Source organism: Heterocephalus glaber, unplaced genomic scaffold (assembly GCF_053883595.1).
Source record: "Heterocephalus glaber isolate CG9 unplaced genomic scaffold, H.glaber_assembly_v1.0 deba00001550, whole genome shotgun sequence".
Lineage (NCBI taxonomy): Eukaryota > Metazoa > Chordata > Mammalia > Rodentia > Bathyergidae > Heterocephalus > Heterocephalus glaber.
In genome coordinates this window covers 12,569,434-12,584,842 of record NW_028258343.1, presented here as the reverse complement: position 1 = coordinate 12,584,842, position 15,409 = coordinate 12,569,434, and the positions used below count along the sequence as shown (strand labels likewise).

General features: G+C 43.3%; 1 protein-coding gene and 1 pseudogene across 12 annotated transcripts; both read right to left on the bottom strand.

The window, feature by feature from the left end:
* Window positions 1-673, bottom strand: part of LOC106009470 (trace amine-associated receptor 6-like) — a 4,328-nt pseudogene extending 3,655 nt beyond the window's left edge.
* Window positions 7-14,776, bottom strand: LOC101700809 (MFS-type transporter SLC18B1-like). Of its 12 annotated transcripts, XM_087190098.1 has the most exons (10): window positions 14,529-14,776; window positions 14,011-14,100; window positions 13,149-13,288; window positions 8,184-8,279; window positions 7,813-7,886; window positions 6,204-6,380; window positions 5,920-6,067; window positions 5,543-5,597; window positions 4,497-4,867; window positions 2,666-2,822 (listed from the first exon to the last, which is right to left on the bottom strand). In XM_087190098.1, exons 1-9 carry the CDS (start codon window positions 14,566-14,568, stop codon window positions 4,836-4,838), a joined length of 852 nt encoding a protein of 283 aa, XP_087046224.1. In that variant the 5' UTR covers window positions 14,569-14,776; the 3' UTR covers window positions 2,666-2,822; window positions 4,497-4,835. The 12 variants fall into 12 exon arrangements, with proteins under 12 accessions (XP_087046233.1, XP_087046222.1, XP_087046223.1 ...); XM_087190107.1 differs by lacking the exons at window positions 4,497-4,867; window positions 5,543-5,597 and adding an exon at window positions 14,250-14,397 and having other exon boundaries at window positions 7-2,822; window positions 14,529-14,660; XM_087190104.1 differs by lacking the exon at window positions 6,204-6,380 and having other exon boundaries at window positions 14,529-14,772.
* Between the last annotated feature and the right edge of the window lie 633 nt (window positions 14,777-15,409).

The following is a 15,409-nucleotide window of genomic DNA, read 5'->3' as shown; positions in this document are numbered from 1 at the left end:
TATTGTTTACTATTGTTTGGTGGCGTTTTATCTTCCATTTAATTTGAACCATATCTTGACTGAGCCATGCACTATACAGAACGCTGTCCGTACAAAAGTTGAAAAACAAAAAACAAGACAGCTCCAAACCTGTGCTTGCAGAGAAGTCACAAGAAGGAGTGAACAGAGCTAGGACAGGGCCAGGATGGTAACCATAGAGGAACAGAAGACCTCTGCTGTAAAGCCCCAGGGAGGGGACATGAAAAAGACTTTCAAAGTCCTGACACTTGAGCTGGAGCCTAAAGAATGAGCTGGTAATGAGCAACCAAAGAAAGGAGGCATACTCATCCAGGTACATTACTAGAAGCTTCAGAAGTGACGGGAAACTATCCTGTGGGAGCAAATGAAAGAAGAGAAGGAAACGTGGAAGACTGAGTTCACAGCGAAAGACACCGAGACTGTGGAAGAGCTCACACTGAAGAGACAGTGACATGATTAAGGAACATCTTGCAAAACTTGCCCAGAAGCCTGAGAAATCACGAGGGATCTGAGCAGGGAACGACAAGCAGACCTGCGGTGCAGGGAGAGTGCTCTGTGGTCCGGTGGCAATGGCCAGTGAGCATGGGTTCCAGCGGCTCCGTCCAGAGAGGACAACGGAGCCGAACCGGGAAGGCTCGGCCTCACATATCCTCATGGCTCCCTCAGCTCCCAGCACAGTTCATTATTCTACGCTTATTAAGTAATCATTAAGTGTGGGGCAAAGCACAAAAAAGCCATGGCGTTGTTCAACTATTTGAAGCACTGCATTTAAGATGTTTTTAGGATACAACAAATAAAAGTAAACCTTGGTCTGGTCAGCCAAGTTCGCAACACAAAACTGAACCTCACTACCACCATGGCTCAAACTCACAAACAGCAGCTTGTAGTTCAACTTTAGGGAGGACGAGCACCACCGCGTGGCTTAATGAGGGCTTAATAATGGCCCTCAGGGAGACCAGTGGATGTGAATATCGTATACTAAGAATGTTGCTAGTCATCTTTAAAATATAAATTACAAAAGATTCCAATTTCAAGTGGCTAGATTGATTGTGCATATTAATAATACTACTGTTAACAATAACTGCTAAGTGTTACAGAGACCATTACTGCATAAATGACACCCTTTAAAAACATTTACAAATATCTAGGAACACATTATTAGTCAAGCTACTGAAGACCAAATAATAAAAATGAGGATGGCACCTGCCTCAAGGTATCCCTAGCAAAATCACCTGGATAGTGTTTCAAGGCTATTTGGGTGCATCAGTGGTTTCCTCCAAATTCTGATGTGTTCCTCTTGTGGGCCACACACAGCACCTTCTTTGGGAAGGCTTGCTCTGAAAGCTAATGTCCAAGACGGGGGTTTTGTGTAATCTCCAGGAGTGACTGGGCAGAGAGAAAGCTGGGCACTGTGACATTGTTTCCTTAACATCTCTTCTAACAATAAGGAATCGTCAGGAAAATTTCCCAGGAGAGGTAACACAAATGTGCTCTTGCAGAATGCGTGGGGGTTCGGGTGCCTGGGGTGGAGAGATTCCACCTCATGTGGCCTCTACTGGAATCTAAAAAGAGCTCCTAATGGCCCTCAGGATAAAGTCCACATGTCATAGATTTAAAGATTTTTTTTAACTCGACACTTCAAAACTATATATTTACAGTGTACAACATGTTTTGATATATGTATACACTGCGGTACTTGGTACAAGCCCTTAATAACACAGGCGATACAACACATGCTCAGCGTCTTTCTGTAGACAGCACATTTAAATTGACTTTATTACGACCCCTTTTTAAGTGAATTATACACACACACACACACACACACACACACACACACACACACACTCCAGTCTGTAGCTTTGCTGAGATTTCATCTCCCTCAGATCAACTCTGGTCTGAAAATATCAAATGGAAAATTCCAGAAATAAAAAATCCGTAAGTTTTAAGTAACTTATTATACTACAATGAAAATTGCTCCGTTTTATTACCAGTTGTTTGTCTTAATCGCTTACTGACCTAATTTATAAATTAAACCTTACCATGGGTGTGTACAGGGAAAAACAGTATATACACGTGGGTTTAGCATCCAAGGAGGGTTTGGGACACGTGCGCCACAAAAGCGGGGACCACTAGATACAATCTCAGAGGGGCGCACAGGGCTGGTGGGGAGGCACGATGGGGAAGTATGCGGCTCGGCCTCGGGAGGAAGGGGTGGAGGTCTCTCTGCGCCTAATCAGTACAGCCCAGGTGTTTAACTAGGAACCAAACCTCACTGCGCTTTCAAAGACGCGCGCCCCCGTGTGGCTGCGTGGGGTATTACCTCTCCGGCTCTGTGTCCCTCACCCTACAGCCTCCCAGGATCACAGAGCCACTCTGAGCTCAGACCCAGAAGAACGCGTGTGGTGACAGTTTAGGCGCACAAATTACATATGTGGTAGCTGTAAATGTCAGAAAGGATTTGCGATCCGCAGACATGCCCATACACTTCAATTCCATTCAACACTCACGAGAAGAGAACTGATTCTTTCGAGGTGCATTTAAGAGCCATTATTTATTATATCAAAGTGAATATCTGATCAAATATTTTCTTACAAAGGCATAGAAATAAATTTAAGATTCCTAAACCAAGTAGCAAGTGTAGACTTACCATAACTGGGTAAGATGCATATGTTGAGTGGTATCATCAGCAGAACTACGCACCCCAGAGAAATAAAAGGCATCTCGTAGCCAAAGGATTGATACAAGAAGCCACCTAGAGGAGGACCGACTACAAGCCCCAGTCCAGTAAAGACCTCGAGACTTCCCTACAGATGGAAACACAAAAGAGAGTTGAGTTATGTATTTCATTTGAGGAATTAACAGGGCAGCATTTGAAAACTTCTATTGGCTTCATGATTTACACACACACACACACACACACACAGGATGCCCAAATAACTTAAGTCTAAGCCCACATGTTTAGACTATAAAAGAACTAGAAAAATACACCAAGCAGTGACACATGCCTGAAATCCCAGCACTCTAGGTGGCTGAGACAGGAAGATTGCAAGTTCTGGCTCAGCCTAGACAATTTAGGGACTTACAATATCCCGTCTCAAAACTTTTAAGAAAGAGGGAAAGAAATATAGAAAGGGCTTGGGAATGTAGCTCAGTATGAAAGTCCTGGGTTCAAACTGCAGTGCTGGAAAAAAAATAGTGGAAAATTAAATAAAATACGGCAGTTTTCTAATTGTTTTTTTTATTTTTTGGAGACAAGGTCTTAGTAAGTTGCTTACACTGGCCTCAAACTCATAATCCTCCCTCCCAAGTAGCTGGGATTACAAGTGAATGCTGCCATGCCTGGCCTCTTTCTTGATTCCTACAATGGAAAGAGAGATTTTCTAATTGTGCTATAAAACTTAGGAGATATAAAAAGAAATAACTGATAAATCTTATAGGAAAATATTTTAAAAACTGCATGAAAAACACATGCAAGGACAAATGAAGAACAGGAAAAAATACTGACAAAACTAATTTCTCAAAGATATCCAGAGAAATACACCTCATCAATGAGGAAAAACAGTGAGACTCTAATAAGAAAACAGGCGAGGGCCATGAACTGTTGACATATGCAATGAAATACCAACAGCTCTTGGAAGAAGCAGATCACCCTCATTAAAGGGAAATGAATAAATTTAGACCTCAGAATACCAGTTCTCACCAATCACTTATCTACACTCTCTCCCGCCAGGCTCTAGGGAAAGGCAATCTTGCGCACTGCTGCTGAATGAACACAGAAGGCGATGAGGCAAACCACCATTAAAACGAACTTACTCTCAGATCCCACATCCTGCTAACAGGAATGTAAGTTACAGGAGTAGCCAACAGGATGTGACTTGGTGTACATTCAAGCTTATACACTGTAGCACTATTTATAATGACAAATGAAGCAAACAATCTAAATACCCATTAAGAATTGAAATAAACTAGGTTACATCCATACAGTAAAATAAAGAAGACTAAAAAACTTTTCTTACTAATGTAGGTGCAGTAATATTGATCCCTAATATTACGTCCTCGTTAACGTAATCATTAAGGTGGTGAATGACTGGGATAGGTGGTATCATTTGTGCAAAGAAAAAAACAGGAGCGGGACATCATGCTGCCAGTGTGTGTCTGTGTGCACATGTGTGTGCTCACATGTACATATATGGAATCTCTCTAGAATAAACCTGTAAGATCTGTGGATTTCCCATAGTGGGTAGAGGACTGGGAACCTCATACCAGATTGCATAAAGCTGTGCAACATCAATATGTCAAATATATTTATTAGGTCTTCTGTTACCTTCTGTATTTTTAAATTTTGTTCCATGTAAAATTATTGAGTGAACTAAAGTTAAAATAAGCAAAACAGTGCTATGGAAAGAGTAGTTTATTATGAAAGAAGTTGTAGTACTTTAAATAAATCTAGCTCTTAGGGGCTTGGAACAAACAGACACCTGTGGCTTGAACTTTCCATTCTCAGGCCTCACATTAATAAGAACTCCATTAATAAATTCCAAAATCTCCCAAAGGATACAGGAATTCTAGCTTTAATCTCAGCAAGGCCATTCCGGTGAACTAACACATTTGCAGTGTGAGCTTCTGGCTGCAATTTTATATAGGGAGTCCGTATGGCAACACTAGACTCCACTGTGAGCAGAAAACCCAGAGTTCTGTTGCCACATCCCAGGAATCTCCTGGGCAGCACCTCCCTGAGTTCTCTTAGAACACCAGCTGCTCCAGAGGTCTCGCTGACATAGCAGGTCCATGGTCAGAGTGAGCCGTGGAGCACTTCATCAGCTCTCTGTACTCCGGGATTCCTCTGCGCCTTCAAATGCGAAGGTGAAATGGACATCACCAGGTTGGAAGGCAGCACACGGTGCACTCAGAGCTTGCCTGGCCACAAAGGCTTGCTTTACAGAGCATGTCACCACACCAGTGTCCTTCTGAACCCCTTCTGAGAAACAGACTTCGGGGTGCTGTAAGTGATGTGCCTGTCATCATGGCTACCACAGTGTCAAATGGCTACAGAACCTGAAATGAACCTATCCAGCAAGACGGATAGGTGCTTAAGCAAAAGCTGTTCACACAGAAAATAACTCATTTAATGGTAAAACATTTTGAGTACTGTAACAAATGAGTGAATGAGGGAGTCCTTGGTACCAAGATGATTAGACCGAAGTCTAGCAAACAACTGTGCACTATGAAGGTGGCGTTTGGTCTGCTCTGCAGGCCACGGGTCTAGAGAGGCAGGACCCTGGGGAGACAGGACTGGGACAGGAATCGGATGTGTCACCAACACCAGGTCTGTGTGCATCAGGGAAATATATAAGAAAGTACACTGGTGCGGTGCCACCCGGTTCTGGATCTTTATATCAAAACAAGAGTGTGCTCCTCAGACAACACAGAACCACTTAAAACCTCAAGGTATCTCCAAGACCTCTTCTGGGCCAGCACCTGGGGAGACTGGAGGAAGTACTCTAGCATAAATTAAGTATTTTACCACCAGGGATCATTCTTCTAAAGCAGAGAAACGCTTCAGGCAGCTCAGCCACAATCTAGGCCAAAAGGAGACAACAAAATACTATTTAGGAGATTTTAATTAAAGTGGTAAAAGGAAGAGCTGGCTGGACCACATTTACCTGTTAAACTGCCCATTCAGGGACTTCTACGACCAGGAGGAGCAGCTAAGTGCCACTAATGGCGCAATTTTTTGACAGCTTTCTTGTTAGAAGTAGAAATCAGAGTAAGAGTTAACAAAGACACAAAATAATGAAGAAAAGCAGATATAGAAGAATGCACCCCAAGCTTTACCTTGGAAACTCAAAAAAATATTTCTCCATACACACAAAAGAAAACATGAATTCATAGACTACATACCAATACAGTTGCCACGTTATTTGGGAAAGCCTTTGTGAGGATGGAAGATGAGGCAGTGATTGCTGCTCCAAAGCCTATGGCATCTATTACCCTCACTAGAAAACACATAATAATAAATATTGGTCCATCCGGAAGTTGGTCCATGACACTAAAAAGAAATAAGGCAATTCTTCACTGACCAGCTTTTCTTCCATTTTAACTGCTGAAAAGAGAAGTACATCACCCAAAGTTATTACCATAAATCTTTGTAGAATTGTCTTATTATACTTTCAGCAAAGAATTACCTTTTTTGGTTACAATTTGATTCATAATGACAGTTCAGTGCCTTATAAGCTGAGGTAATTGGTTCCCTGGATGATAATACTAAGTAGGCCCCTTCTTCAATCATAATTATCCTTCTGTTTCCATGGGGATTGGCTCCGACAGCATCGCCAGGTACCAAAATGCAAGGATGCTGTAGTCTTATACAAAAAGGCATAGTATTTGCATATGAACTACACATATCTTTCCATATGCTTTAAATCATCCATACTGTTGGGTTTTTCTTTTCTTCTCTTTTTTGTTAGTTTTGTTTTTTGGCATTTCTGGGGTTGATCCAGGGTCTCATGCATAGTCAACAAGTCCTCTTCCCTTGATCTGCACCCTCAGCATTAAATCATCTCTAAGTTACTTGAAATACCTAACACAATACAAATGCTATGTGATCAGCTGTATACTCTCATATTTAGAGAATGACAAAGAAAAAGTATACATTTTTTTAGTACAGACACATTTTTATTTCAAATATTTTCAATCTGCATTTGGCTGAATTCACAAATGTGGAACCCACAGATAGAGAGGACTGTGTAGAATCACTGTAACAAGGCCTAGTAGAAGAAAATACTTCTAACTTTCTCTTATGTGTTTCTCAAACCTTCAAAAAAAGAAAGAATGCAGAAAGTAAAAGAGTCCCCCACAAAAAATAAAAAAGAAAAGCAATCTCACTTAACATAATAACTATCTGGAGTTTATTTCATCCTACATGATTGTGTGTTTGTTTTGAGACAGTCTTGCTATAAAGTTCAATCTGGCCTTGAAGTTGCTACGTAGATGAGTCTGGTCTTGAACTTAGCATCCTCTTGCCTCAGTCTCCTGCAAGCTGGGATTATAGGCCAATGCTACCATATCTCATCATACTCTTCTCATTTCTGTATTTTATCCAAGTTCTTATATAAGCTTTTAAAAATTATTTTCCACTACGCTGTGTTGGTTTAAAGACTCTAAGCTTAAGAACCTTCATGTTTGTTTTATCTCTGGTATTCATTTTCCCAGAAATAGGAAGCGTTGTAGTGGAGACACCATTCTGCTTCATCAGCAAAGCTCAGGCCAAGCTCAACTACACAAGTCTAACAGGGGCTCTTAGGAAAGAGGCACTATTTCCTTCATGGAGCCAGCAGGGCCATCTTGCCACCAAAAGGAGAGCGCTTGCCCAATAACAACGACAGACAAGAGGGGATGAGAGCCCAGAAGCTGGGGAAGACTTCTGATGACCTTGTTTCCAATCTGCATCTGAATGTTTTTGAACTGATTTTTTTAGAGGAATAGTTCACTTTTTTACTTACATCAGAAAGTTTGTATAATTGAAAAAATTGTAATTCTTATCACTCTGTCACAGGAGCCCTAAAGGGATAGCTGCAGCTGCCAGTTTACTGGTGATCCCCGAGAGGGTGCTCGAGATCAGCATCGTTCTTCTGTTCCCTACTCATCCAGCTCCTGCCTCCATTAGTAACAGGGGTGCATTCAACAGAAAGGACAGGTACTGATCTGTCTCGATTAGGGAGCCACTAACATTTTACATTGAAGGTAGATCATGAAATCTGTCCAAGCTCCCAAACATCTCAGAAAGTGACTTACCCAAAAATAATTGTAACTCCTCCCGAGATAAACATTCCTGCTATGAACATAAATTTTGCTCCAATATGTACAAGCTGTAATAAATGTCAGAGAAGAGTGTTAAAGGATTACTTCTATTAGCCTATATTTACATAAACAAACACATTGTATCACTTTAAAAGAGTGGGAATGTACATGGCTTGCAAACACCAAACACGGAGGGAGTCCAAAACCAATCAACCCTAACAATGGAACTCTTAATAATGGCATCATTTATAAAATTATAATGGTGGTTATTTCTTAATCTATGGAAATTCTAGACTAGTAAGCAAGAGTAACTCATTACATAACTTTTTAAGAATTAAAATGTATACATGAACTTTAATACTTACATATTTTCCAAATACCAAAGATGCCAGAAACTCAAATAAAGCATAACATCCAAAGATCACGCCAATCATCGTGTTGCTGGCTCCCTTGTTTTCAGCCTTTGAAGCAACAGAAATGGGAACAAAGTTTGAAAGGCAAAATAGCATCGGTATTAAAAAAAGAAAAAGGGAAGATGAGATCAAAACATCATCATCATTTTGTGACCCGTCCGGTACATTCTGTAAAGTAACTTTAAAGACTTATGTCAAAATCAGTGGTGTAGGGAAGAAGAAAAAGCAGCTCAGTTTGGAGAGTAAATACTAGTCTCTGACATGAAAACAATTCATTTACATGTCTTGAAAGAATTGTTCTCTTCAGCTGGTGAAAGCCAGAGAATACAAACATACCCACAATGCCTCGGGTGAGGAAATGTGGCCTCCACTTCGCAGTCACAGGACTGAGGAAACAGCTGATGCAGACACGCTTCCTTTTCAGTATCACTTTTAGCTAGGATTGTGCTCCACGAAGAACAGTCAAAAACCACTGGTCAGGGAACAGATTCAGGGACAGGAAATTCCGTGAACTGGCACAGGGTCTCGCCAAGGCCCATCGGGCTTGGTTCCCTGCTCTGCCATTCTTACAATTACCTAACCTTTGGAGAAACCATTTTCCCTCCCGAGATCAGCAACGCAGAAAAAAGATGCTTCCCTGATAGCCCACGTTCTTCTGGGCCATGCTTGGTAGTTTACCACCCATACATTGTAATTATTAATGTTTTTAGCCTATTCCATCAGGAAGCTCTGAGATTTGTTACAGATGATGGAGTATTTATCCTAAATATAATCTGACTTTAAATGCTACTCTGTTGATACACCACTGAAGTCATGTACAAAAATAGAGACAAGGTTTTGAAACCTTTCTCAAACCCTGGAGATATGGTGTTTCCTTATATATGAGGCTCTAGCTATAGAAAGCTGAGGAGTTAATACATGTGTTTAGCCAGGCGTGGTAGCACATGCCTGACATGCTCCCTCCTGCAGGAGGTGGGAGGATCTCACTTTGGAGGTCAACATGTGAAAGTTAGCAAGAACTTGTGCCAAAACAATACAAAGGGATGAGGATGCACTTCAGTGGTAGAGTGCTTGTCTAGCAGGCGCAAGCCACTGTGGTCAACCCCAGTGCCATGAAAAGAAGTTTAATTATTTAAATATGATTGGCATCTTAGCATAGTATGGGTCTGTAAGCCTGAACTATATCCCTGTATCCTCTTGGACAGTCAGCAGTCATTTAATGAGCAATTTTTGTGTGCTACGCATTGAGTCACCGGTGCCTGTTTATGTTCAGAAGAGTTTGATTTGTATTTATTCTCTCATCTGACCTTCAAATAACCTTACTCTTCGACAGAAAAGCAACACACGTACACACAGACACACACACACACTCGTATACATTCAAAATGCATTCTCTACAACAGCCATAATTACATTTCTTTGCCCTTCTCTCTAACTACAATCTGCTTTTTGCAGTGCTGAGAATCAAACAGAGCCTCGGGTACCCTATCACTGAGCTATCTTCCCCAGGCCTCCAACTACAACTGTAAGATAGATTTTATTTGTCCCATCCTTTCCATGTCAGAGACCATCATCATTCCTTCTTGCTTTTTTAAGAGTGTGCTTTTCATGCCTTTTGCACTGAGTCCTACATTTCTCATAGCATTCTGTCATAGGACATCAGATAGGTGGGCTGAGTGGTCTGAGATCGACTTTATGACAGCCACATTTGCTCAAGAAAGGTTCCATGTGCATAGTCCCGAGGTACCTGGTGGTGGCTGAGGCCCGAGAGAATGGGTCCACAGCACCACAGTTGTTGCTTAGGATGATTTAAGCCTATAATTCTATGGGATTCCTAATTGACTATTTTCCTTCCAGGTACTAATAACCACATGAGATCAGAGTGTGCAGATGAAAGAGGCTTCATTGTTAAGATCCTTTCAATAACATCCCAGCAAAACATTATCCCATATATAGACTGGAACCTGAAATCTATATTCCTTTTATAATACAATTAGTTTCCTCAAAGGGAAGGTGTTATCAAAGGAGATAATTAAGATGCAGGAAGAATGTTCATTGCTCAAATACATTATGTATGTTGTTTAATAGATCTGACAAGCATTTGTTTCTAGTATCTGTCACAAAATTTATCACTGTTATAGCAACTAATACATCTAGGATACTCATTCTGAGTCAGAACCTCTATTAAGTCCTATTTTACATAAAATCTAACAAAAATCAAATAAAGGATGCATTGTTAGCTGGCCCCATTGAGAGATGGGGAAATTGACTTCCAAAGATTACACATCACTGAGCCAGCAGTTTCCATGGGCGCATGCTCCCCATTCTGGGTCAGTGGCGTGGTGACCTAGGATCTTCTAGACCCACAGGCCATGGTAGCAACCCACACCACTTCTGGAATCTGAGATCCGGCTTCACACAAGAAAGGCGACAACAGCATGAGGGGTGGTTTCTGGTTCACATGTAATCACCCAACAGTGGCCAGATAAAACACCAGCAGAAGTGAGACTCCTGCACCAGAGAAAAGAACAAACCTGTATCTTCTGCCCAATTAGCAGTTGCCCACTTAGAAGATACCTAAAGAAGGGTGAGATTTACTCAGGCACTGGCTGACATAGCATTTTAATGAGAAATGAAAATGAAGAGCATGGTATACATAGCTACATCTTTTAAAGTTAGAATGTTCTCTCTCCTATATTTGTCTTCTGTTTCTTTCAGCCTTCCCTCATACAAATAAAAAAATTCAATCAGGAACTGTAAAATGTGTACTCTCAGCCTGGTTTTCCTTTGTCCCTGCTCCGCTTACAGGAAAACTAACATTCATTGCGCTGTGTTCCAACTGGGCTGGGAAGTGCCCTTCCAAATGGTGGGTACGTGTAACCCCATTCCTCTCCTCATTCCACGGGCACTGCGATATTGTATACATATATTTTGGCTCTTGTTCATGGATCCTGGCCATGGGCCTGGCCTGCCTTGTCTAATAGCCAGGCCTGCCCCATCACCTGGAGGGAAGACTGCTGCACAGAGCCAAGGACCTGTACCACAGTTCTTGCTGAGCTTGCCCTCCTAGTCTATGAGCAATCATGCCCATGCACGGAGGTCTCCTAGAAATCCAGGACAGGGCCCCAAGGCTTCTGGACAGCTGAACCCCGGAGGGTCCCAGAGGGCAGTGCGTTCACAGAGGACATGGAAACTCCACACTGCTCCTCTCTGCTCACCCAGCACATCTCATCCGTATCCTTTCTAACCCTGTAAGCATGAGGATGTATTTCCCTGAGTTCTGTGACTGTTCAAGCAAATTAAATAAACCTGAGGAGGCTTGCGGGAATCCCAATTTAAGGCGGTCAGAAGCTCAAAAACCTAGTCTTTCAATGGCACAGGAAAGGAAGCAGTCTTGGGAAGTACACCCTCAACCTGCAGGATCTGCGGCTATCGGAGAGTTGAGGGAAGGTGATGTCGGAACTGACTTGGATTGGAGAAGGTACGCCTATTGTCTGCTACAGCAAAATGGATCACTTGCTGGAGGAGAGAAACCCACCCCCCCACACCTTTTGAGGCCACAAAGTGATGTGTATTGTAAGTGGACAGCAGGAGAGACTGAATTTGAGCTGGTTTTTCCTTCTAAGAACTCAGTCCTATCGGATCTTACATTCTTATTCTGCTGCTACAGTCTATGAGAAATTCAAGTCAGAAAAGAATTAACTGATGTTTGGCACAAAGTCTGCAATCCCACCACTTTGATAGTCTGAGGTAGGAGGGTCATAAATCCGAGTCTTTTCTGGACAACTTAGAGAGACACTGTCCAAAATAAAGACAGCTGGGGATGTAACTCAGTGTGAAGTCCCTGGCACCAGTTCACAATACTAAAAAGAATCAATTGGAGGAGGAGGGGCTGGACCACAGTTTCCTAGTTCCAAAATATTAATAAATCAAAACGCCAGAAAATAGAGTTCTTGTCTTAACACAAACCTTTTGCAGCAACATTTAAATCTCAGTTACTGAGTGTACCTATTTTTTCAGACAGCCAAATAAAGATGAATAAAGTAAAGTAACGCTCAGAAGGTCAATTATATTTTAGGTGAATTACTTTCCAAGAGGATGCTCTTTCATTTTGTTTGTTGATATTAAATAGTCTGTCTTTGCTACATTTTTATTGCTGGAACAAAATACCCGACACCCGCAAGTTAAAGGAGGAAAGGTTTATTTCGGCTCATAGTTGATAGAGGTTTCAGTCCACAACAGACTGGCTCCAAGACAGGGTGACATGGCAGAGGGGTATCACAGAAGAGAAACAGTCCATGGCAGGGCAGGCAGGAGGCAGCAAAACAGCAACAAGCAGCAGCAAGCCCCCTTTTATATTCCATCTAGGGCACACCACACCCAGGGTGGACCTTCCCACGTTCCACACCAAGAATTACGCTAAACCAATCAGCGGGCTAATCCCATACCACACACCCTTAATCCCACTATCACACATTCATGATCCAATCACCCATGATCCAATCACCCCTCTATGAGCACATGAGGCTTTAGAGGGACATCTAGATACAAGCCAGAACACAGTACATAAGAAATAATTCTGCTGGGTGAAATGCTATACACTATCTATACTATGTGAAGATTTTATTTATTCATTCATTTATTGTAGTACTGGGTATTGGACGCAAGGCCCTCACTCTGAGCCACACCCCCTTAAAATTTTTTTTTTTAATTTTGAGACAGTCTCACTATGTCACTAAATTTCCCAGGCTGTGCTTGAACTTGTGATCCTCCTGTCTCAGCCTACCAAAGTACTGGATTATAGGTATGGGGCACCACATCAGAGTCTATGCAGATTTTTATACTTATATAATGCAAAGTGGAATAACTGAAAGGTTTTTTTAAAACAGAGTTCATAAAGATATAAAAATGTTTCACCTCCTTAGGGAAAAAAGGTCCAAGGATAGAATATGCCATCATGGAGCCCAAGTTCATGGAAGCTGCTGATATCAGTATAAAAAGTTGCTCCCGGGAAAACCTTCTAGGTGTCTCTCTTGAACTTCCTGCAGGGCCATCACCTTGAAAGCAAACACACTGAGATTACAGGCATGTATGTACCTAGGAGTATGGATGGAAATACGCAACTGTCATTTCTGTGCAATGTCTTAAGACATTTGTTTTAAACACAGCACAAAGGACCAAATGGAAAATAACCTTGGAACATCACTCTGATTTTGAAAACATTTCACTTTCCTTTATGTGCTGTTCCCTACTAGAGATACCATGCAGAAATTGTGAAGCCATCTGGCTTGCTTTGCCTACTTCCCCGTGTCTCCTAAGTCCCTTCAGGCTAGATGAGAACCAAGGCAATCTCCAAAGGGTAAGGCTCTCTGAAGGAAGTGTCCCTTTTTCTGCTGAAGTCATTAACTTCATCTGCCACACGCACACAGTGTTTGACGCACGCCATGTTAGCTGCAAACTAGGAACTGCAGGGCAGGATGGAAGTCAAGTGCCATGTAAGCCTCAGAGGACAAGCTAGGTCCCTTGATTAGTCAATTAATTCATTGGCATGAATTAATTAATTCTGCAAACAGGTGCCACTAACCTGCAAATCACGTTTTTCTTTATACTAATTACTGTTCCTTTGCATCGATTCCTTTGACACTTGTCCCCAGGGTTAAACTGTCATTTAACAAAAGGTCACCGGCACAATTGCTGGGATTCAAACTTTCATGCAAATCCACTAGACAATTTTAAATAATTGGTTCTGACGGGAAAAAAGTAAGAAATCTATACAGACGTTGACTTTTGTGGTTTTTCTGAGATTGCCATTGTAGTCCAGGAAAAAAAATCAGTGCACCACGAAGAAGTCTTAAGTTTCTGCGAAATTCTGAGAGTAGATGAAGAACAGAAATGAGAACGTTAAGAAGAGGGTAAGAGTGAGTGAAGGTAATGGCCTACGTTTGTCTCACGTTACACTAATTTGAATGGCTGGAAGGGGTGCAGCCCGCTCTGCAGTCAGGCTGGCCCTGAACTCACTCTCTGTGCGGCCCAGAACTCGGCGATCCTCCCGCCGGGCGCGCGGGGCTGGGGCTGCAGCGGAGCCCAGTGCTTCCTGAACTCTCAAACCCACGGTACTAAAGGCAGAGCTTGGGGCAGTCACGGCAGCAGCAAATGCGGTCCCCGACTCCAGAGAAAAAGAAGGGCGGCCCGAACCCCACGGTCAGGCCCAGCCTCTCAGCCCCCCGGAAACCACCGCACCTGCCGGAGGAGGCCCGCGTCCCCGCCCGGCCCCCGCCCGGCCCCCACCCGGGTCACCTCCTGGTCCCCCTGCGGCCGGGGGCGCGGACGCGTCCATGCGCGCGGCCGGGACTCCGTTCGGTTCCGGGTCCCAGCCGTGACCTCGGCTCCAACTTCCAAGGACGGACCGGACGGGCCGGCGGCGACTGCTCAGCCTGGCTTTGGCATCCCGGGCTCCAGAGCGGCAGCTGCGGCCCAGCGCTGGGCAGAACCCGAAGGCTCGGCGAGATTGGAGGCGGGAGGATGTTGTAAGGGGCGTGGCCCTAAGGGCGGTGGCGGGGCTATGCGGCGAGGGGCGGGATTTAAGGGAAGGGCGGGCTTGTGGGGCGTGGCCTGAGCAGTTAAGGGGGCGCTGGATCCTCCCCTTCATTCATTTAATCGACGCCCTCCGCAGCTGTACTCTCTGCTGTCCTTTTTCATTTCACCTGGCCGCGTGCGGGCGGTGGGGAAGGGATTGGGGCACCTCTACCTTAGACGCACAAAAGCAAGTTCGAAAATTAGAAAATTAGACTCATGCGCTTTCTAAAGAGTCGTTTTCCAGTGTGTAAATGAGACAGTGTTTGTACTCAGTGAAGCCGGACGCTTGATAAACCAGAAATCAATTGAAGAACGTGAAACACCAGAGAAAAAGTTGTGCACGAACGGTGATTACTGTCTGGAGGCCGATGCGGTTTCCACCCAGGACTCGGGAGAGCCGCCTCCCGTCCAAGCGAGGTTGTAGGGTTTATCTGAGGGCGGCTGGCGCGCCCATGCGCTTTCCAAACCTATGGCTGCGGCCTTAGTCTCACGTTCACAACTCTCTGGCACCCAAAAAATTTGTAGGTTTCACGTGCCTTTTCCTTATTTACTGTTTGGGCAGGTCTAAAATTTGGAGACAGGAAATCGTTTTGGGGCCAATG